Source organism: Haematobia irritans, chromosome 5 (assembly GCF_050003625.1).
Source record: "Haematobia irritans isolate KBUSLIRL chromosome 5, ASM5000362v1, whole genome shotgun sequence".
Lineage (NCBI taxonomy): Eukaryota > Metazoa > Arthropoda > Insecta > Diptera > Muscidae > Haematobia > Haematobia irritans.
Window position 1 is genome coordinate 61,543,061 of NC_134401.1, and position 25,060 is coordinate 61,568,120.

Consider the following 25,060-nt stretch of genomic DNA (forward strand, 5'->3'; position numbering starts at 1 on the left):
CTTTATTTTAGAGAAATGCGTCTTCTATGCTAAGCAAAATTTGTATTCGTATTTTAAAGACATGAAATCTTTGACCTCACGACAATATTTTTTTCAGTGTACCATTCTAAAATTAGTCCATATGGATCAATAATTATATATAGCCACTATATAAACCAATCTCCTCTTAGGAGAGCAAATTTCATCCGATCCGGCTGAAATTTGGTAAGCGATGTAAACATATGCCTCTAAACAAGCTGCAAAAATTTGCCCATTATTATATATCGACCCCATATATTCCAGGCCCTCTAATTACCATGCGAAAATTGGTATTATTTGTAGACTCCTCTATATAAACCGATCTTGAACTAAAGAACCATTTTTAACATAAACCCCATATGGACTAACTTGCAATTTAGAAGACAATGAAAAGAAATACAACTATACTTTGTCATCGGCAATTGTTACCACAATCCAAGTAATTATATTGTGGGTGGCAGTCTTGATTAGAACTTTTTACGCAAGCTACTGTGGAGGGTACATATGATTCGGCCCGGCCGAACTTTCGGACGTATGTTATATCCATGTTTCATTTTAGTAAAGAATTCTTTTTTATGAGGGTTTAAGGTGAATCTTTTCTATTTGACATCATTACAATGAACTTTTATTGAATTAAAAATTATTTAATATAAAGAAGTTTGCCCTTAGTATAGTGTAAAGTGTGTGTCGTAAATTTTAGATTATATAATCTTTCATATGAGGTTAATATCTTTATCAGTTTTGGAATATCTTATACGAACAGCTTGGCCCAACTAACCACTGACCTACCTTCAGTTTTTCAATGCATCTTTATGTATCCCAAATGCTAAACTAGAAGTTTCGAGTTAGAACTTTTCAAAAAAAAGTTTCGAACATTTTTGCGTCATCATAACATATAATGGATGAATGAAAATTCCTCTTTCATTTCCATATCAGTCCATGGCAAATGAATGTGCCACCACCTATCGTAACAAATGACCAACCACGTTCAAACTTCTGTCACTTCAGATTAGTTTGATTTTGGATTCTCATGAACGATTTTTCAATAACATCATGTGTGGGGAGTTTGCTTGTTTGGTTTTCCCCTCATCAACACTGCTCCACCATGATGTGATTGCCATCTGCAGTAAACCAACGTCCAGAATTTTTCATTTGAAATTAGTTTATGGAAAACCGTCGAAGTAAAAACACCAAAGTCACCGTCATCCCTATCAACCACAAAGAGTGTCACACCACTTGTCCCGCTCGCTAAATTTTACCCACCAACCTTAGTATCTGAATTTTAATTAAGCGTAACGTTTGCCGTCTAACTCCACGCTCGGAGAACAACGCAATATGAAAGTAATTGAAAATTCACAACAAAAATAGCCAGTATAAAAGAATTTCCATAGCGATGTATTTGAAAATAAAGCAGAACATGTTCATTGGATTACTCATAGGCTATGTGGTGATCGCAATATGGAGTCCTCTCACGGTGGCTCAACAGACCCATATAAATTTGAGACAGGGGACCTTAGTTGGGGTATAAATCTAAAAAAGTTTCTATTTAGCTGACCTATTCTAATGATTCTCTATCTTTCCACAACACTTATAGTTAAAAGTATTTCCTGATTCTGCACGCTCTGCAGTATACGCATTTTTGGGAGTACCATATGCTCAGCCTCCAGTTGGTGAACTTCGTTTTGCTGTGAGTATATTCTTGATAGATTTCTTCCATTGATTCGTAGTAGATTTCTTAATCACATTATGCGAAATTATTTGACGATACGATATTGTGTTATAGTACACCCTACAAAAAAAACTTTTCTCTGGAACGAAATTTTAGACAAACGTAAAGTATGTTATTTTCCTTCAACGCAAATAAACCCCAATTTGTGACAAGTGATACAATAATTGTCTCTAATCTGTTTTATTTGTGTTTAAAGAACAGTGTTTAGTGTTAAAAGAAACATTTGCTTGTGTAGAATTTCGTTCCTCAGAAAGAAACCCCTTTTTCAGTGTATAAAATAAGATTTATGTTCGACCAACAAAGTATACTGCAAGGGTTTTTTCCCTAGAACGGAATACCGGGAATTTGTTATTTTTTCGCTCCGGGAAATTAAGTGCGGAAATTCCCTGGATTTTTTCTTTACAATATTTTTTTTTTATATAATAAGGGTTTTATAGCCCATTCACATTAACCTCGAAATCTACAAAAGTGGATTTGAAATCCCTTTTTATATTTGGATTTTGGAAGTGTAATGTAAATGACTATGGTATCAAGTAGTAGTAGTTGTCTTGTGCGACATACATAGTTGTGGGTTCTAGCCCAGATTCCAACGGGCTCCCAATTGTTAAAAAGAAGGTTGCTCTTCCTAATTTATGATTGTCGTATTTCTGTAAACCAACGTTCCGATAGATTGGTAGACTGAGTAAACCTTTATAAACAACGGGACATTTTACCTTATGTAACCCACGTTTGAAACTGCATAATTTCATAATTATTGCAAGGATGTTTTTATGAAATATGAAAACCTGAAAAATGAAAAACCAACCTTTATTAAAATAGTGCATAAGTGACCCCGTTTTACGATGATGAAATCGAAATAAGTTTCTTTCATTTCCAAATTTTTTATGTTACAAAAACTCCCCCATTAATTAATAAACCGGAAAAGATAGTCTTAACCATTGTATTTTTCGTATTTTAGTATGATTTACGGCTGATGTAAGATATCAAAAAAAGAGAACCCTCTATTTCACTAAATCCAATTTAACTTTATTTTAGTTCATGGAATTATTATGTTTGGAGAAAGTTTCCTTTACTCTTTTTTGCGTACGTTAGTTAAATGAACTAAAAAATGGGGAAAAAATTATACACAAATTAAGCACAAAGATTTACTAAATTCGTACAAAGTAGTTCACGATTTCTTCAAATTTGTAAATTTTGAACTTCGTATGGCACTAAAGACATTCTTGCCATTTTACACTCCAATTTTTTCCTTCAAGCTACAAAATTTTCTTTAACAAGTGAAAAAATTAGCTATGTCTAATAAAATTTCTTGAAGAATATGCCTTAACAATGAAATGCATATAGAATGCGGCTCCATGGTTGTCCATGTGGGATATATCTAAGTAAGATGGAACTTTAAACTAAATTTCAAAAGCACGCTCTGAAGCTCAAATCTGACGATCGCCTGATATTATGCTATTCCAATTACTCTGAGGTTGAAGGAAACATATAAACTTTAATTTTTGTAAACATTCTTTACATTGTCAAATTTGGATCTGTCTGTATTGTGTCCGAATAAAGATCTATATATCCACATTTGCTAGCTTAAACCAGCTGTGGCACAAATAAGCTTACTTATGTGGGCAAAGAATAGTAAGACTTTTAAATGTAAATGTCCTGCGAAAATCAATATGTCGTTATATGGTATGGAATGACTGTCAACGACATCTGTGCCAAATGTCCGCTCAAAGTAATCATTATTATTATACCCACCACCATAGAAAAAATTTCTTGTGTTTGTCATTTCGTTTGTAACACATCGAAATATCGATTTCCGACTATCAGGGATCAGGGAGAAATTCTAAGACGATATAGTCATGTCCGTCTGTCTGGCTGTCTGTCTGTCTGTTGTAATCACGCTGTCTGTTGTAATTTCGCACAAACTCGTCTTTTGTCTGCAGGCAGGTCAAGTTCGAAGATGGGCTATATCGGTCCAAGTTTTGATATAGCCCCCATATAAACCAACCTCCCGATTTGGGGTCTTGGGCTTATAAAACCTTAGTTTTTATCCAATTTGCCTGAAATTGGAAATCTAGAGGTATTTTATGACCACAAAGAGGTGTGTCAAAAATGGTGAGTATCGGTCCATGTTTTGGTATAGCCCCCATATTGACCGATCTCCCGATTATGTTTCTAGGGCTTCTAGAATCGATAGTTTCTATCCAATTCGCCTGAAATTGGAAATCTAGAGGTATTTTAGCACCATAAAGAGGTGTGCCAAAAATGGTGACTATCGGTTGATGTTTAGGTATAGCCCCCATATAGACCGATTTCCCGATTTTACTTCTTGGGCTTCTAGAATCGGTAGTTATTATCCAATTTGGTTGAAATTTGAAATCTGGAGGTATTTTAGGACCATAAAGAGGAGTGCTAAAAATGGTGAGTATTGGTCCAGGTTTTGGTATATCCCCCATATAGACCGATCTCCCGATATGGGGTCTTGGGCTTATAGAATCCGTAGTTTTTATCCAATTTGCCTGAAATTGGAAATCTAGAGGTATTTTAGAACAATAAAGAGATGTGTCGAAAATGGTGAGTATCGGTCCATGTTTTGGTATAGCCCCCATATAGACCGATCTCCAGTTTTTACTTCTTGGGCGTCTAAAATCTGTAGTTTTTATCCAATTTGCCTGAAATTAGAAATCAAGAAGTATTTTAAAACCCTAAAGAGGTGTGCTGAAAATGATGAGTATCGGACCATGTTTTTATATAGCCCCCATATAGACCGATCTCCAGATTTTATTCTTGGGCTTATAGAAACCGTAGTTTTTATCCAACTTGCCTCAAATTGGAAATCTAGAGGTATTTTAGGACCATAAAAAGGTATGCCGAAAATGGTGAGTATAGGTCCATGTTTTGATATAGCCATCAGATAGACCGATCTCCCGATATTACTTTTTGGGCTTCTAGAAACCGTAATTGTTGTCCACTTTGCCTGAAATCGAAAATCTGGAGGTTTTTAGGAATATAAATAGCTGTGCAAGAAATGATTTTATTTTTTAGGCTTCTAGAATCCGTAGTTTTTATCTAATTTGCCTGAAATGAGAAATCTAGAGGTATTTTAGGACCTTAAATATGAGAGCCGAAAATGGCGTGTAGTGGTCCACGTTTTGGTTTATCTCCCAAATAGACCGATCTCCCGATTTTACTTCTTGGGCTTTTAGAAACCATAGTTTTTTTTTCAAATTTGCATGAAATTTTAAATCTAGAAGTATTTTAGGAACATAAAGAGGTGTGCCGAAAATAGTGAATATCGGTCCATGTCCATGCACTGATAATGAAAATTGCTTGAAACTGAATTATAGTTTCCAGATTTAATCATTTAAATAATGGGGGTAAAAATCTACAGATGTTACATTTTAAATCAAGGCGTTATTTCATCGTTTTCATGCACACGATGTTTATGATTCCTCTAAAACTCAACAAATATGGTTCTTATAAATCCAGAATCTGATCTAGTCTTCATAGGTAAAATGTACAATATAGAGGGTCGAGAACGCATTGACGACGTCATGTCATGATCAAATCGAAATAGTTTGGAAATAAAAAAGTGATATTTTATCATGATACCATGATGTATTGTCACATTATATTTGGCTACTACAGGTGTGCTCGTAAGTAATATTTTACTCACGCACACTCACAACGGAAAAATCTTATTCACGCACGTTATTGTTTCGTAGGAAGAAAATTTTTACTCACGCATACTCTCGAACGAAAATGTCGTGACTCACGAAAAATACCATGACTCATGTAAAGTATCGTGAGTCACGAATAATTTTATGAGTAATTTACCTTAGCGCCGTGTCTGAAAACATGAACATGATTAAAATCGAGAGCGTTCTTAACATCCCAGATGTCACTAAAATTGTAAATGAATGCAATTCGAAAGCGTTTTATGTTCGTGGGCGGGATTATTTTCTTTAGCGTATTTTTCCGAAATTCATTACTCACGCACGCTCACGAAGAAATTATTTTCGTGAATCACGCTCACGAACAACATTTGGTTTATTAATCACGCACACTCATGCTGTTGCCATTCGTGAGTCACCACAATTTCATGTCCTTGCACACCTCTAATCTCTACCATATTTCATATACATGAGAGACATTTCTATAGAAATGCAAAAATTTAGAAATTAATTGGGAATCCATTCATGAGTGTGTGTGAGTAATTTTTTAGTAAATCATGCTAACCAGCATATGCCCTTGAACTAACGCATAGCTACAATCAAACTCGGACTTGCGAAAAGGGTTAAAACATAAACATGATAAAAATCATATCCACGAAAAATCATGTCGCCCTCATACGAAGTTCATGATGGGCGCATTATTGGTAAAATTTACAAGTTTGAAGAAATTTCGAACTATCCCTGCCAACAATTTTTGAATTTGACGGCGCTTCTGAGAATCCCCACCACGTCGAAAACAGTCGTATACGATATCCAAAACTCCTCGCAAAAGCGCCGTCACTATTGAGAAGTTGTACCTCGCCAAGTTACCATAAAAAAGTATCGCATAAGTGCAATTATTAGGTGCCTGTTTAGATAAATTTAGAACGACGCCAATAGGAGCCCTTTCAAACTATCAGAAAAAGTGAATTCTAAGATAGTTGTAAAAGAATCATTATGGTCAAGTATAACACGTTTGTTTAGATATTTTTTAATTTGATTAAACATTCATAAATTCTTATAAATATAATATTTATACTACTATCACATCACATTTAACATAATTTTTTCCAGCGTGTCTGGAAATATATCTGAAAAGCTATCACTTTATTCCAAGTCAATTTTAAGCGAAATAACTATATTTTCAGCACTTCATTATCGTTTTTATTTAAATAAATTATAATATCTAGTTGACCTTGGTGTTTCACAAAATATAAAATGGTAACAATAGTGATGGCAAAATACTTGCATGTACATTTCATACTTTTTGATACGCTTCCCCATCACAGTTGGCGATTGTTGTAGTGTCACTTACGAGTCTGTGGTAACGATGAGGATGAAATGAACTTTGAAATGCTGGCAGGGATTTTGTGGGAGACAGGAATTTTGTAAATATTTATTCTTCATTTGTGTATAATGTTCACCCTTTTTCAGTTCATTTAACTAACGTACACAAAATATTATTAAAGTCAAATTAAAACTAAAATAAATTGGCTTTAGTGCCATATAGGGTTCACTTTTTTGAATGAAGGCATCAGAAAATGAAGACTTAGGTGTAATGTTATAACAGTGTTTCATTGCAAACCTAAAAGTGATGTTTGATTGTTACTATTACAGTAAATATATACTTGGATGTGCCCGTGAGTAAATTTCACTCACGCACATGTGCGTGTGATTTTTTGTGTCTCTGTTTAACCGTGAATGTGAATTTTACCGTGAAAGTGCATTTTATTGTGAACGTGAATTTTATCGTAAATGTAATTTTTTACTGTAAGCGTGATTTCGAAAAAATGTTGCTCACGCACAATCACGAACTCAATTTGATTTTCACTCACGCTCACGCACGACATATTTTGGTCTGGTCCAAATCAGGAGATTTAGTTTAAATCACGCGTTATTCACGAAAGTGTTTTATTTTTATGTTTTGGACCCAAAGTACCAATATTTGTGCTCAATATAATCAACCAGTATATGGTTAAGAAGGCCGATATCTACGGTTTTTCTCTATTTTACGATTCGTTCATCGCCGCATTCCTCATCACTGAAACATCCCGATCGAAGTTCAAAATGCATTCAATATCTTTAAAATGTTCATTGCCCAAAGTTGCCCACAGGCAACTTGACAACTTTAAAAATTACTTACCTGCTTTTTTGATTTGACTTCCACAAATATTTTACTTGCACCCAGAAAAAAGTGCCTACGGAACTAAAGGAAAAAATTTTCATCAATTTAGTTTGGCCAATTTATTTTCATTAAGTTAAATTTTTGTTTAAAATAATGTTTTCTTGGCTGGGTATAAGAATTTACTACTGAACAAAAAAATTTTATTCACTGAGAACATAACAAAGCATTCGTAAAAATAAACAAAAAACGAACTAAAACCAAGTTTCCTCAAATTTAGTAAAATTTATTATAAAATGATAATTCTGACTTCCTTTATTATAGAAAGCTTATCATACATACGAATAACACTTGGCATAGAAACATATTTTAGTTCATTCGTACTAAGAAGTATTCAATCCTTTCAAAACTTAAGCAAACACACTTTTTAGAATATATGTTAGGAAATGTTCCTATATTTCTTTTATCTACCTGTAATCGATTCCTGTCATCGATGTAATCGATATGTTTGCGCGTGGGTTGTTTTTTAGTTGGAATCGCGTTGTTATGGAGCGATTGTTATAAAATAATTACTATATTATATAATAATATAATAAAAAACAAATAAAATATATAAAATATTTGTTATTTTAAATTAGTGAGAAAAATTTTGGTTTTTTGAAAATTGGTTTATAAAAAAGAAAACACCAGCAGAATAACAACCCCTTCATTCGTCTTTTTTGGAATCTTCAATTATCAGGTAATATTCAGTGACGCTAAGCTTTTGTTAAAAAATTGGTTTAGGATTTTTTTGTTTATATTTGTAGGTATTGAAATTGTAAAAAGTGGACAAAATTGCTAGGCAGCAACTTATTCAAAGTGAAAGGCACTAGAAGAAGAAAAAAATATGTTTTAATATTTCAATGCCAGTCGATGCTGTTGATTCTAAATAAATATATTTAATATATTAATAAAATATGTCTTTTATTGAACAAAATGCTTATATAAATACATAAAATTGTATTTAAAAACGAAGTTAAGCAGTTTTAATTTTGAAGTAAAAGGTTTACCACAAATATGTAAGATTTGTCCAAATGAATGAAAAAAGTTCAATAAAATCATTCCATATGAGTTAAATTTTTTCATTCTGTAGTATAGTGTTACATAAATATAGGAAAATGTTAACTAATATATGGAATGCATTCTACCTAATTTCTACGAAAATCATATCGTTCAAACAAATAAAAATGTCTTTGGCGCTATACGAAGTTCAATTTTCTTCACAATGAGTTCATTTTAACTTAAAGAAAGGGTCACTTTTTTCTGGGTGTACAAGTTATATTTATATAGCATAGTTTACGGCGTCCACGAGCCGATGAAAATAAAACATTATTTAACAGAAACATACATTTGTTGGTCAAGTGGAGCAACAGTTAGCATGTCCGCCATACATTTAAAGAGTCGTGGGTTCACTCTCTGCTCCGACCGAACACCAAATATTTTCTTTTACATTTATTTTTACATATATTCCAAAAATTCCAAAAAGATGTTCGACATTACATATTACTATCTTAAAATTTTACAATGAAACTTCGAAATGTGGGTTATTAAAGATTTACAGCCAGAAAAGAACAGTGCTTGATTTTTTATTGCAAAAATAACAATTTTGTAACCAAAAAAGGTTTTTGGTATAAAAGTTTGAAATTTTCGAAAAAACTCAAAAACTCTATCGAAAGAAGAACGTGAGGTTGAGTATAAACATACATAATTTTACAATATACGCATAAATTTATTTAGGTGTGAACTATTTTTAACTAGCATTTAACACCATTTTAAATGCATTTACAATTTATAGTATTTAGAAATACAAATAAATATGAGATTAACGAATAATTTTGCACTTAATTTCATTTTTACCTTTAAGGCCGGCATTAAGTTGGCATTATCGCCCCAAAATGACCATGTTTTCACGTTTACTTTTTTATACCCTGCGCCACACTGTGGAACAGGGTATTATAAGTTAGTGCATATGTTTGTAACACCCAGAAGGAGGCGAGGTAGACATATGGAGTATTTGGCAATAATACTCAGGGTGGTTCCCTGAGTCGATATAACCATGTCCGTCTGTCCGTCCGTCTGTCTGTGAACACATTTTTGTGATCAAAGTCTAGGTCGCAATATAAGTCCAATCGCCTTCAAATTTGGCACGTGTTCCTTTTTTGGGTCAGAATAGAAATCGGTTCAGATTTAGATATAGCTCCCATATATATCTTTCGCCCGATATGCACTTATATGGACCCAGAAGCCAGAGTTTTACCCCAATTTGGTTGAAATTTTGCACTAGGAGTACAATTAGTAGTGTAGTCAAGTGTGCCAAATTTTATTGAAATCTGTTCACATTTAGATATAGCTCCCATATATATCGTTCGCCCGATTTACACTCATATGACCACAGTGGCCAATCTTTTACTCCGCTTTAATTGAAATATTGCACAAGGAATAGAAATATCATTGTAGCTATGCGTGCCAAATTTGGTTGAAATCGGTTCAGATTTAGATATAGCTCCCATATATAGCTTTCGCCCGATTTACACTAATATGACCACAGAGGCCAATTTTTAACTCCGATTTGGTTGAAATTTTGCACAGGGAGTAGAATTAGCATTGCAGCTATGCGTGCCAAATTTGGTTGAAATCGGTTCAGATTTAGATATAGCTCCCATATATATGTTTTTCTGATTTCCACAAAAATGGTCAAAATACCAACATTTTCCTTGTTAAATCGCCACTGCTTAGTCGAAAAGTAGTAAAAATGACTCTAATTTTCCTAAACTTCTGTAACATATACTCCCAAACATATTTTGCTTCAAGCATATAAATTTTAGGGTATTGCTCAAACATTTATATGTTTGATTTCTTCCAATATATAATATGTTTGAAAGCATATTGGTCTAAACAATATAATATGTTTGGGTAGTCTAAGTTCCAAACATTTTGTATTTTTCCATCCAAATTCAATAATGTTGTCTTCCAAAAAACTATACATTCTTATGTGAACATATAATATGTTTGGAAACATTTTGAACCCAAAAATATTATATGCTTAGAAGAATTTTCTCCCAAAGAAGATTGTGCTCAATTTTTTTTCTGCCTAATTGTATATTCCCTCACATTTTTCTCACTTTTTCTGTAATACAAACATTTTAGAAGAAATTATTATATTTTATTTTTTTTTTAATTTTACCTTTTGCCGGACGGGGATTCGAACAGCGGACCACACAGTTTGTAAGCCAGCACACTAACCACTGGCCTACGTAGCTGTTATGGTCATCAAGAGATAATTATCGTTATAAGTTATATTTATATAGCATAGCTTGCGGCGCCCACGAGCCGATGCAAACATAACATGGTTTAACAACATAACATTGTTAAACATACATTTGTTGGCAGCGTGGAGCAGAGGTTCGTCCGCCTTGCGTGACAGGGGACCTGGGTTCGATCCCTGCTTCGACCAACACCATTTTTTTTTTAATATATTTTTTAACATATATTCCAGATACGTTCGGATGTTCCCGAAAAGGTGTTCAGCATTACATACTATTATATTAAATTTTTACTACGAAATTGTAAAGTGTGTTTTATAAAAGACTTAAAGTCAGAAAAGAAAAGTGCTTGATATAAACGAAATGGACTGAGTTCAAACCAAATATTATTTTTTTATTGCAACAATACACTGAAAAAACAGTGAACCCACCAGGAAAGATAACTTTCGATTAATTTTAGAAAATTTGGAACTTTTTTAGAAAATTTTAACTAAACGGTATTACAAGCGCTGGCATCACTCCGATATGGCAAAAATAAGTAAATATTTTTCGACAAATTCAAGAAAATTTATTAGACATAACTAAATTTTTTCAGTAGTTGAAGAAAATTTTGTAGTTTTAAGAGAAATCTTGGAGTTCAAAATTGCAAGAATGTCTTTAGTGACATACGAAGTTCATGATGGACACATTTTTGGTAAAATTTACAAATTTAAAGAAATAATTAACTATTTTGTAAGAAATACGGAATTAGGAAATCTTTATGCTTTATTTGTGTATAACTTTTTCCCGTTTTTTAGTTCATTTAACTAACATACGCAAAAAATTATTTGACTAAAATAAACTTTTTCCAAACATAATGATTCTATGAACTAATATAAAGTTAATATGGCTTTAGTGAAATAGAGAGTTCACTTTTTTTTGAGTGTAAAAATTGTGTAACAAATAAAGGTTTTTGTATACAAGTTTAAAATTTTTCGAATAAATTCAAAAACTTACAAAAGAAGAACGTGAAGTCGAGTAATTTTAAGACAGCACATAAATTTATTTTGGTGTGAACAATCGTTTGCTAGCATGTAACACCATTAATTTAGAAATACAAATAAATATGAATTTTTATTAACGAATAATTTTGTACTTAATTTAATTTTTAAGGCCGGTATAAATTGGCATTATCACGTTAAAATGGCCATGTTTACCCTTTTACTTTTCTTTAATAATTTCTTTTAAGAAAATAAACTTATTCAATTGTTGCTTTGGATCTTTCCCCAACATGTTATAATACAATTTACCGGAAAAAGTTGTAATGTTATTCTGGTTTTGCCGCTAAAATGAGAAATAATTTTAGCGGCAAAACTCGAACTCAATGCCTGCTTTTATTTTCGAAAAAATCCGTCAACTCTTCTTGGACTACTCATTAATAAAGAGGAACCAATCTTTGTTTTTATAGATCTTACTGTTTAATTTTTCACTGTTTCCCCCTGTTTTCATTTTACTTTCACAACTCTCAAATCATTAAAAAAAATTATTAAAAAATAGGATATGTTTTCCAATACTTTATTTTAAAGACATTTTTTACTTGAAACATAGCATAATTTCTACTGGAAGTCTTGTTTTTAACGGACATTTTATAGCATATGAAAAAAAGCTGTAAAAGCGAAAAATTGAAATGTGCTTCGTAGAGTCAAGTACACAAAACCCCATTTAGAAGAGAATTGTGTCTTAAAAGCATCCTTACTTGTATTCTCCGCTTCTTTGGTTTGGAATCAATATCAAAATTGTTAAAGTGGACACACAATCTTTGGAAACGGACATGCTTTTTGTTCAGTGTATAGTGCCCTTTCGTTAGTTTTTATGAAGATCCCTTTAATTACCTTTGTTTGAATATTTTGACTTACTCGTCCTACGTTCCGATTTGTTTTGACGAAACAAAAAAATTGTGCCCGTAATGCGAAAATGATAAACAAAACTCATTCTCTTTTTATACCCTAAACCACATAGTGGTCAGGGTATAATAAGTTTGATCGGCCAAAAAATGTGCCTACCAGAAATATTGATTTTAGACCCCATAAAATATATACCGATCGACTCAGAATCACCTCCAGAGTCGATCTAGCGCTTGGTGTCCGTCCGTCCGTCCGTCTGTCCATGTATTTGTTGTTCACAGGATTCCGGTCGCAATTATTAACCGATTTTGATGAAATTTGGTACAGGGAGTTTTTTGGGCACAAGGACGAACGCTATTGAATTTGGAAGAAATCGGATCAAATTTAGATATAGCTCCCATATATATGTATCGCCCGATTTCAACAAATGGGGTCACGTTGCGCGTTTTTTCAAACGGATCGTCACCAAATTTCGGTTCAGATTTAGATATAGCTCTCATATATATGTATCGCCGGATTTTCCCAAATTTGGCCACAAAACCTTTATTTATCAACCGATCTTACTCAAAGTTGGCTAAATATAATCTTCTATAGCACTAACGATATGTGCAAAAAATCATCGAAATCGGTTCAGATTTAGCTATAGCTCCCATATATATGTACCGCCCGATTTTTCTAAATTTGGCCATAAAACCCTTATTTATCAAACCGATCTTACCCAAATTTGGCTAAATGTAGTCTTCTATAGCACTAACTATATGTGCAAAAAATCATCGAAATCGGTTCAGATTTAGATATAGCTCCCATATATATGTATAGCCCGATTTTCCCAAATTTGGCCATAGAACCCTTATTTATTAACCGATCTTACTAAAAGTTGGCTAGATCCAGTCCTCTATAGTACTAACTATATGTGCAAAATTTCATCGAAATCGGTTCAGATGTAGATATAGCTCCCATATATGTATCACCCGATTTTGAAAAATTCGCCCCTAATAACCTTATGTTTGACCATACAGGCCTCATTTCTTAACTGATCTTACCCAAATCTTGCACAAGGTAACCTTTCGTGGTATTAATCAAACCCGCAAAATATTATGCAAATTGGTTCAGATTTAGATATAGCTTCCATATATAGGCATCGCTCGATTTTCCCAAATTTGGCCATAGTACTCTTATTTATTAACCAATGTTACCCAAATTTTAAATTTTGATGTACTAGCCGATCGCACTTATACGTACTTGTAGCTCTTACATAAGAATATTGCTCGATTTTTACAAATTTGTATTTATTACCCACACTAATTTAACGATTTTCTCTTTTTTAATAATGGGCTCAATATTAGTGGCATACTAACTCCGTAGGCGCAATATCAACACAGCCAGTGTTGCTAGAAGTGGGGGAATTCCCTATAAGTAGGGTTTTTCTAATATATAGCGTCTTGTAGGGACGTAGGGCCACAATGTAGGACATTTTCACTCAACACATTTTGTAATAATTTTTACATTTTGGTGGCTCTAGAGGAGGATATTAGAAGCCGGCAAGGCTTGATCTTTAACAATGTGTGGTAAACTTTATTCCTGTAGAGAATTTTGTCAACATTTTATTTCTATAGAACATTTTGTCAAAATTGTATTTCTATAGAATTTTTTTTCAAAATATTATTTCTATAAAAATTATTCTCAAAATTTTATTTCTGTGGAATATTTTCTCAAAATTTTATTTCTATAGAATTGATTGTCAAAATTTTATTTCTATAGAAAAATTTCTCACAAAATTTTGTTTATAGAAACTTTTTCCAAAATTTAATTTTTATAGAGATTTAACAAAAAGATTACTAATTTGGGTAGAATTCTACCAACTGTGGCAACCGTGGTGGTAATACAAATTTATATGCTAAGTTATATACGTTGCATATTCATGTATTAAGATAATAAAGTACTGAGAACCATTTTTGTTTTGTAAAATTTTTTAAATTTAACGAAAAATATAGTAGGGAAAATAGTTTGGGAATGTATGGGAAAGTAGGGAACTTTTTTTGTCCTTGTAGGGTAAACCGAACATTTTCCGTGGCAACATGGACTATGAGCTATAGTCAGATTGACACAAAGCACCCATAGACATGTACCCCTTAATTTTTTTAAATATGCAACTGCGGTTTATCTCCCAGACCTATATGTTACCCCACAAATGCTTATGACTTACTAATTCTGTAATGGTGGTTTAGGGTATGATATAGTCGGCCCCGCCCGACTTTCTACTTTACTTACTTGTTTTCAAATATATTTTATCTTGGTTCCGAATGAATTTTCTCTCCGAATACTCATTTTAATATTTTACTTAAGCATATACAATTTTTGGCGAAGTCTTATATCACAACATATATATGTTTACTCATAATATGTAAATTTATACTTGTTTATATTCACACATAGTATTTTTCCTATATTTAATGAAATTTTCTTTGTGTATATATATTTGTAATGCGCCAATTGGTTACTTTCATTATTTTACTTCCAGCATACACTTTGTCTCTCTTTGTAAACACATATATGTTTATGGGCTATTTCTAAATTAATATATGTTTGCATCCAAGCATATTATATTTACAAACATTTTATGTCCCAAACATAATATGTTCTTACATATTAACATATATGTCCCAAACATATTATGCTAGTTTATGAACATTATATGTTAGCTCTCAAAAATATTGTGTTTAAAAATTTGAGTTCCAAACATATAATGTTTATACCCAAACATATGAAAAACAGTCTTTTTCGTCCGTACAAAGACATTTTTATTTGTTTGAACGATGTGATTTTCGTAGAAATTAGGTAGAATGCATTCCATATATTAGTTAACATTTTCCTATATTTATGTACCACTATACTACAGAATGAAAAAAATTAACTGAATTGAATTCATATATGGAATGATTTTATTGAACTTTTTTTCATTCATTTGGACAAATCTTACATATTTGTGGTAAACTTTTTACTTCAAAATTAGAACTGCTTACGTTCGTTTTTAAATACAGTTTTATTTATTTTTATAGGCATTTTTTCTTCAATAAAATACATGTTTTATTAATATATTAAATATATTTATTAAGTATTACCAGCATCGACTGGCCTTGAAATATTAGTTTATTATTCCAATATTTCCAATTTCCATGTAATGTCATCAACTGTAAAACGCATTTTTCATTCTTCTTGTACCTTTCACTTTTAATAAGTTGATGCGTAACGATTTTGTCCTCCTTTTACAATTTCAATATCTACAAATAAAAAAAAATCATAAACCAATTTTTTCACAAAAGTTAGCGTCACTGAATGTTACCTGTTAATTGAAGATTCCAAAATGAAGACGAATGAAGGGGTTGTTATTCTGTTTTCTTTCTTTACACACCATCACGAACATAATTTTTTCTAATTTAAAATAACAAATATTTTATATATTTTATTTGTTATTTATTATTTTATTTTACTATATTATTTTTTAACAATCCCTCCGTATACCATAACAACGCGATTCCAACTAAAAAACCGTAGGTTCAACTTTGGTGAGTTTTGAGGCAGTAGAAACCTCCTCTCGCATACGGTTTCTATCCATGTCTGCATCTTTGGTATCTCCCTCAACTTCGCAAGAGGATCCGCTTACTTCTGATTCAGACAGAGGTATGTCCATTTCTGAATCCTTTAGCTGATCGCTTTTATATACCTTCATTTGGATTTAATGAAAGCCATAACATACACGGCCCTGAGACTTTGCTAGATGTGGCAAAGACTGAGTGTTGAATATAAACACTGCATGCCGTCTTGGCCCATCCACTTCATCCAAACGGCCAACCTTCCAATCATCTGTTGGAAGATCTGGATTGCATTGTTTCAGTCTATTTAAAATAGATTCAGGGCCAGGAGGGTTTGCAGGTATCCACGAATGTGCTCTAGGTCTAGCCGGTATGTCTTTCTTCTCGACTAACTCTAGAGCAGCTCCTTCCCAAACTTCACCAATTGGTGTCGAGGATCTGGGTCGGGCATTCTCAATTTCCCCCCATTTTTGCTTTGGAACCATGCCGTCCAATGCTCCTTTATTAATGATAGCCATCACAAGGCTATCTATAGCAACTGAGGCAAACGATCGTTGATCCCTTTTGGAGGATGGCATCTCATCCGGTGATCGTTCCCTTTTTCCAGCCTCAAGAATTCCTTGAACCCATTTTAAGGAATCGCTTTGTTTAGCCGACAACGTTCTTGGGTCGACTGATCCTAATTTCTTTAGGATAAACAAAGCATTTCTGCGTTCCTTCAATCTCTTTCGTGAGGGATTACCTCCTTTTGATGTCGTTACCTTGGAAAAGGTTCGACTTTTCAAAGTGTCGCCACTTGTCGACCCGTCTACAGGTCGACTAATTGGGCCTCACTCTTGTTCATTGCCCAAATTTATAACTCCAGTCGATACCCGTCCACTGGGCCCTCATGAGTATATCAGCTATTAAAAAAACACGTCCGTTCCGTTCGACGGTTGAATGATGATCGGTAAACAAAAAACGAATGTGGTAATATACACAGAGAGTATTAAGAAAACAAGAGAACGAAACTGTCAAGCGCCAGTAGGTGGCGTCATGAGGAAAATGTATCTAATAGCATGCAGGTTTTGTCGACGCTTCTCTCAAATATATACAGTTTGCGTCGGCGTCACCCAGTTCAGTTCTCTGCCGGCTTAATGAAACTTAAGGAAAATATGATTTAGAACCTAATTTGTAATAACAAATGTTCTTTTATATAAATCTTTTCATTCTATTAAATTTTTTGGCAGACAAATTGAAATTATAACTGCCGATGCCTTAATAAAGAATTTATCAAAAAAGTGCTTCGACCGCAACGTCGGTTATACCAAAGCTGCAGGCATTGTGCGACATCTACACGGTTGACATTTGTTGTTTTTTTAGAAGAGAAATTTTCGTCCTCTTGTTTGCTTAATACTCCCTGGTATACATACACTCATAGACAATATAATGTACACACAATTTTTTTTTTTAATTTTTTAATTGAAATGTCTTTAATCACGAAAATGATGGTATCAATCACCCATTTTGATTGAAACCCAACACGATTTTCAATTAAAAATTAATTGACGTTTGTCACGGAATCAATTAATTGTGTGATTGAATCAATTAAAAGCAAGATTGATTTTTAACATAAAATTAAATCAAAATTTTAATTGAATCAATTAAATTTCATTCAAAAAATTTATATATTGCGCCCCCAAATTTAGTTTTATCTGAAATAAAAGAAAATATGTGTTTCTTATAAAACATATTCTATATTTTATTATTTTTTGAATTATGCAATAGACAAGTAAATTTGGTTTTTCTCATTTGTGTGTTTTATTCTAACATAACTTATACATACAATTACTATCAATAACAACTATAGGGTGAAAAAATAAACTATATAAATCATTATCTTCCTTATCATAATAACCATGTCAGCATGTTCCTTCTAATATGTAGATGCGCCTAGATTTCCAATAAATCAGCTAAATTAGTTTTTCTGAAAGTAAACAGAGTAATTCGAATTGAATTTTGTTCAATTAAAAGTTAATTTTATTAAACATTACCTGCATAGAATATCATGTTCAATTCTTAGTTCCAGGTTGCAGATTTATAACCTTATTTTGCAGTTGTAGTCTTTTAGCATAAAAAGGTGTATTAAGATGCTCGGTAATTTAATTTTAGTAACAATTCCTTTCCAAAATTTCCACACATTGAAATCGTCTATTAAAATTTGAACCAATTAAAGACAAAAATAATGGGAAAGCAATGCAATATTTGGTATTATATTGATGATACTTTGCAAATTCTGAAAATAGAAAAATATATAAATGGAAAGTACATATTTTTATTATTTTCGGATATTTTTCATATTTTTAAATCCGAAAGAAAGAACTTTTTTACCATTACATAATTCAGCTCATTAGTTTATAAATCAGATATACTGCTCTCTACTTGGGTTCAAACTGAAAAAGGCAGGTAAAACAAAAATGCAATTTAATGCCTACGCTACTTCGCAATTTGAAGGTGAATCTTCCAACAAACCCATACCGCTCTAGTTTTCTAGGAGTGAAAAAAAATTTATAATTTTAAAAGATCAATACGGTACCCACCTTTTGATTGCAAACATATTCTTATATATTATTTTAGTCCGTTTAATGTAAACAGGCTTCAATGGAAAACGGTATTCACATTTCACAATTTCTTACCTTCAATAAACGTAGATTGTTTTCCATTTTTACAATACCACAAAACACAAACACAGGTAATTTCAAATGCGTTTTGTCATATATTTTTTCAAACCTTTACCACGTGGCCATTTGTTGTTGCACACTTTATTTATTTCAACCCTTTGCTATGATTTGTTGTTGCATTCAAAATATTTATGCACACATTTTGAATGCAGCAGTCAGTTACGAGTTACTTCCACAGACTGATCCAGTGATGCCAGGAAGTTTTTTTGAAAATTCCCTACGCGGCTCCTAAAAATTCCATTTTTTCCCTACGCCCAAAATTTTTTTCCCTACATTTTTCCCTACGGTACTAAATTCAAACAAATTTGGCAAGAAAATGGCAAATATTTTATATTGATTTCAATTTCTTTAAAATTAATAGTCAGAGATTATATCCTTCAATAAAGGGACCAACTGTTTAATAATATGAATATTGACATTTTTATTCGGATTTCGAGCATTGCAACATCATTGCTCATTTTTAACACTACCAACATTTTTCTTGTGGACTTTAATGGCCGCGTGTTTCTTCGGGTCAGATTTCTGCAATTTACGAACTTTCCACGATTTTATTTTCCACGGTTTTATTTTCTTCACTAGACGACATTAAAAACTGTTGTGAATGTAACAGTTGTAAAACAGTTTTTGAAGATATTCCGGAATAAAAATCCTACATTTACTATTTTTATGTTAGCCTGACACCAATGCAGGCCGGTTTAATGTCCAAGTTATTTAAACTACATATTATTACAATACTTATTCGAGCTTATTGGACAAGTTCTTTTCAGTAATAAGGTGGGTATTAAGTTCGAGTTTAAGGTGAGTACTATGTTCGGCTTTTTCACCAAAACACTTAATTAAAAGTACAAATATATTTATGAAGACTATTATATTTTGATCGAGTCTTGCCAAATAATGGATGGAAAAGATCCAAGGAATTGATTCCAAATAATTTTATCTTTCTAAATTAGTTAATTAAAAAAAGTAACCATGAAAACAAGCTGGTTTTCAGCTTGAAAACTGAACATAGTACTCAGCTTTAGCCGCTAAAAACGTAATTTTTTCACGATTACTTTTTTTTAATAATCCATTTTAAGGAATACAAACTTTGTGAAAATTTGCTTTGGGCTTTTCCCCATCAAGTTATAATAAAATTTGCAACAAATATGTATAATTTCATGCATTTTTCTTACTGATTTAGTTTTTACTTTAGCGATTTTAGCGGCTAAACTCGAACTTCATTAACGGTGAATTGCGTATTCCATTCGTTGAAGCTTTGACTACCATATATTTTGGATCTTCAAACATCTGGAATATTAAGGAAAAGTACTCTTCTTGTTGCAAAATGTAGTAAACTCTGGAAATTGGAAAAATGCCCTACATTTGTAGAAAACTGAAAAATCTGTCCTTTTTTCCCTACAGATGTAATTTTAGGAAAAAATCCCTACAAAAAAGGATTTTCCCTACGCATGGCATCACTGGACTGATCTCTCCATCATACATTATTGAACAAATACCCATTCTCTTGTTCTCTTTTCGCTCTTTCCATTGCTCAAAATTACTCAATTTCAATCACAAAGGTGATTGAATCAATCACATGTGTAATTGGAAACGGAAAATTTTTCAATCACGTTTGTAATTGAAAATTATTTCCGAATCGATTAACAAATTGATTGAATCAATTAATATTTTAATTGGAAACGTAGCAAATATCAATCATTTTTTAAATTGGTTTTTATTCGGATTTGATTAAATAATTAATTGAATCAATTAACATATTAATTGAATCCGTTTCCAAATTCAATTAAGTGTTTAATTGAAAAAAAAATTTTGGTGATAATTTCTTGTGTGTATAGATGATCCACTATTCCCTTTAAAAAATGTGTCAGTTCCAAAAATTAATTTTCTGACATTTCGTTTTGATTTTTTTCGTATAGAGTCAGTCCCAAACATTAATTTTCGTGCATTTGCTTTTGTGTTGTTCGTAAAGAGCAATGCTGCTCAAAATTGAATTTCGTATTTTCGCGGTTTTGGTCACAATTTTTTATTCAAATATGAACTTTTAATATATTAATTTATTTATAAATCCTCTGGTGCATCATGAACGTTCTAATTTTGTGTAAAATTGACAAACTACAAAAAGGAAAACGAAAGAGAATGCAAGTGTGCTCTTATTTTCTTCGTTTACTCTTAATCTTCGAACAGTCAAACATAGTTTGACACCCACGGCTCATCTATATGTATTATAATGTCTATGGAGATATGAGGTAACCAATTTGAGTGATTGTTATTTTAAGTTGTTTTCGAGAGACCAACACTCATACTAACAACCACCGACAGCCGTCGGCTGCGATGGATTTTAAGATTGCAAATATTAGCGTTTACAAAATAAACTGGTCGGTCGCGGTAAATAGCAGCCGTTCTCTGATACAGATCTCATTTATCAAATTTTCATTCTCTTTTCCCGGTTTATTAATAAAGGTACTCACGTACAAATAGATGTCAGTTTAAAAAATCCGAATTATAACGGATAATTCAAAGTAAAAACTGTTTTCTTAATTCAAAAAAAAAACTTTGGTTTAAAAGATGCTAAATCCTCAAAATAAGTCTTAGCCTATATTTGAAGCGTTTTTATCTTAAATCTAAAGATTCAATATTTCAGTTAATTTAAGGACAATTTCTTTAAATCAATTTAAGGAAATTTTAAGGAAAATTAGACTTAATTCAAAGACATGGGACTTTAACTGAGGGACGCAAATTTACAAAATTTTTGTCCTAAATTTAATGGAAAATTTTTTGAAGCAAAGATAAAAAACTTTATTTTAATTAAAATTTCATTATATTAAAGAAATTTAGGTTGTGTAATCTTTAATATCACGTAATATTTTTTTCAGTGTATGAATGATGAACATTTAATGTGTTACCCATCTTAAAATTAACAAATATACGGAATAGAAAATTAATTTTGAAATGTGGAAAACTCTCAAAAGTCACATTAAAACTACCTCCCTTAGTTTAGGTTAGGTTAGCCTGATTTGATTCGGGCTCACTTAGACTATTCAGCCCATTTTGAAACCACATTAACTAAAAGTACATATTACATAAGTACCTAAGTGGACACGTCACAATTTTGGAAAAAATTTAGGTGATCATTGTTGTCCCCTTCTGAGAGGTTTCATTGTATTTATTTAGTTCGGAGTATATCACAACTTTGTATTTTATAATACCTTCATTATTTGAATCAATTACAGTCGCCCAAACCACATATGGGATGGAACAGAACATTGCAAGCCATGAATATGAAACCCATATGTCCGCAATTGTCGAATACTATTTATGACGAGACTCCGGATGAATTGATAGCCCGACCAGCGGATATGAGTGAGGATTGCTTGTATTTGAATATTTGGGTATCAGAGGTAAGTTATGGATATGTTTACTATAAAACCAATAAATTTGAACGTCCTTCGTCTTTGTCAATAACTATAAACTCTAAATTAAAAACAGTCTTTTTCAAAAGAGAAATAAATATAAATAAAATCTAATAAATATTAATTAAAATCTGTTGATAATAAGGTATACTCATACTTATCTTTGAAAGGGTCATTCTTCCGTTATAGACGCTTGTCTAACTAAAACAAATTGCCTTCGATGTAAAGAAAAGCAATATGAAGGCCATATTCTATCGTCAATTGTAATTTTTATTCCATTTCATTACAGAATGGATTACGCTATGGAAATCTCCCCGTATTGGTGGTACTTACCGGCGAAGATATGTCTTACGATTGGCCACGCAACAGAGTTACTGGTCTAGATATAGCAGCAGAAGGATTCGTCGTAATTACTATTCAATATCGAACTAACATTTTCGGTTGGATTAATGCTCCCGACAATAACGGACTCAATGGAAATTATGGTTTACAAGATCAAACCTTAGCTCTAGAATGGATACAAGATAACATTAAAAGTTTAGGTGGTAATTCCAATCAGATAACATTGATGGGCCATGGTACCGCTGGAGCCTCCTGTGCATTCTTGCACTTTATACAAAGTCAGCAATCGTCATATCCTATTGCCCCTCTATTCACCCAAATGATTCTCATGTCGGGAGGAAATATTGAGAAACAAGTACCAACATATTCGTCGGTGCAAAGCGCTTCACAAGTCCTAGTTCAGAAATTGGGTTGTCAATTTGAAGGAAATGGCAAGCAGATGGTGTCTTGTCTACGCTCCAAAAGTGTTAGCGATGTTTTAAAGGCTTTCGAGAGCATCTATGATCATGGTAATGGTACCTTTCGCCTGGGTCCAAGTGTTACATACAATCTAAGTGATATTCTTTTCAATTCGACAATAATGGCCAAATTGCCTGCTACCATGATTGGCATAACTTCAAATGAGGGAGCTTTCATGCAAGATTATTGGCTAGAATTAGCAAGAGAGAGCTATGCGAACTTAAGATCCTATGTGAACTACACACTTTTGAAAAGCTTCGTAGACACAGGGGCTCCTCACAATGACAACATCCGCCATATCTTGGATGCATTAAATTGGCGTTATTTTAACACAGACACGGACGAAGATCGCATTCAATTGCTGGCTTCAATACAAAAATTCATGTCGGAATATGACTATGAAATACCATTCTATCGTCTATTGAATCAAATTTCCAATACTTCCGTGGCTAGCGAGGTCTATGCCTATGTCTATAATTTTTCTAATTCAATGGATATGCGTGGCAAGGTAAATCTCTTTGGGGGAGCTTCTCACTCTTCGGATCTGCCTTTAGTATTCGGTCCTTCATTATTTCAACAAATATCGCGACGCCGTTTCACCATCGACGAAGAAAAAATGTTTCGCAAAATTCGAACTCCTTTCATTAATTTTATAAAGAGTGGCAACCCCAATCCTGCCCGCATCTATGATGGCTGGCAACCTTATACGCAAAGGGTTAAAACTATATATAGTTTGGGAGAAATATGGACAGCACAACAAGGGGACTCTGTGGTTGTGGATGTACTAAATATTCCGAAAATTGAACAGCTGCTGGACATCGAGAAATCCATATCGATTCGATCGCGCCCAAATCGCAATCAGTTTAGTAATCCATATCAAATTCCAAACGATAAACGTTCCACACAAAATTCAACTCTGAATGCGATTTCAAATCGAAACTCAGAGTATGCTATACATTTGAGGAAAGTCTATGGCTACTGGCAGGTTTTCTTACCGCAAACATTCTCTGCAAGTGGCACTTATTCGGACGACATGGTCACCCAACGTCTTCTCTACATGGAAGCCTCAGCCGATGCGGCCCGTTATAAACATGGCTTCTTTGTCATGTTAATCTTGGTATCGGTTCTCATGGCCCTGTTGGGCCTATGTATCTACTTATTGAAGCGTGATCCCTTGGATTCTTCACCTCACTTCGATTGTGATTTATGACATAAGTGGTGGCTTCGGCAAACATTTTTCAAATGTTGCACCTCCATACGAAGAAGCTCAAATTCTGGCATGACCCATGAGTTCAGCCAACCTGTAGCATCTGGAAATTGGTGCAGAGAATCTCGCTTGCCGAAGCATCCTCCACAACCAGCCCCGAAGCCTTTCGATTATAGACACCGTCAAAGACGACAATCCATTGAGATTCCAACCACAACCAATAACAACAACAGAAGGTCGACTCGGAGCGTAGTAAAACCAGTAGTTGAGATTGCCAAAACTACTCCAACGCCAGCATCAAAGTTAAAATCGATAACCACAACGTCGATAATTGTCCAGCAAAATGAAAGAAATCTTCCACATTTCACCGATCCCGAAGGTATTCGTAATTGGCAATATCAACTGACATGCGAAAAGCTGTAATGTTCAAAAACAAATTAAAGATATTCCTTAGATCATACATTTCCAAAGAGAACACCAAAGAATAGCTTTAAACAAATCTCTTAACGACGAATAACTGGTAAATTATAACGTTATTCACCAATAAAATTCAATTAATTGTAAA

General features: G+C 32.9%; 1 protein-coding gene across 1 annotated transcript; it reads left to right on the forward strand.

The window, feature by feature from the left end:
• The first annotated feature begins 1,166 nt into the window (after positions 1-1,166).
• On the forward strand, positions 1,167-25,060 carry LOC142241279 (acetylcholinesterase). The gene is made up of 4 exons (XM_075313011.1): positions 1,167-1,540; positions 1,613-1,705; positions 22,308-22,475; positions 22,777-25,060. Exons 1-4 carry the CDS (start codon positions 1,412-1,414, stop codon positions 24,496-24,498), a joined length of 2,112 nt encoding a protein of 703 aa, XP_075169126.1. The 5' UTR covers positions 1,167-1,411; the 3' UTR covers positions 24,499-25,060.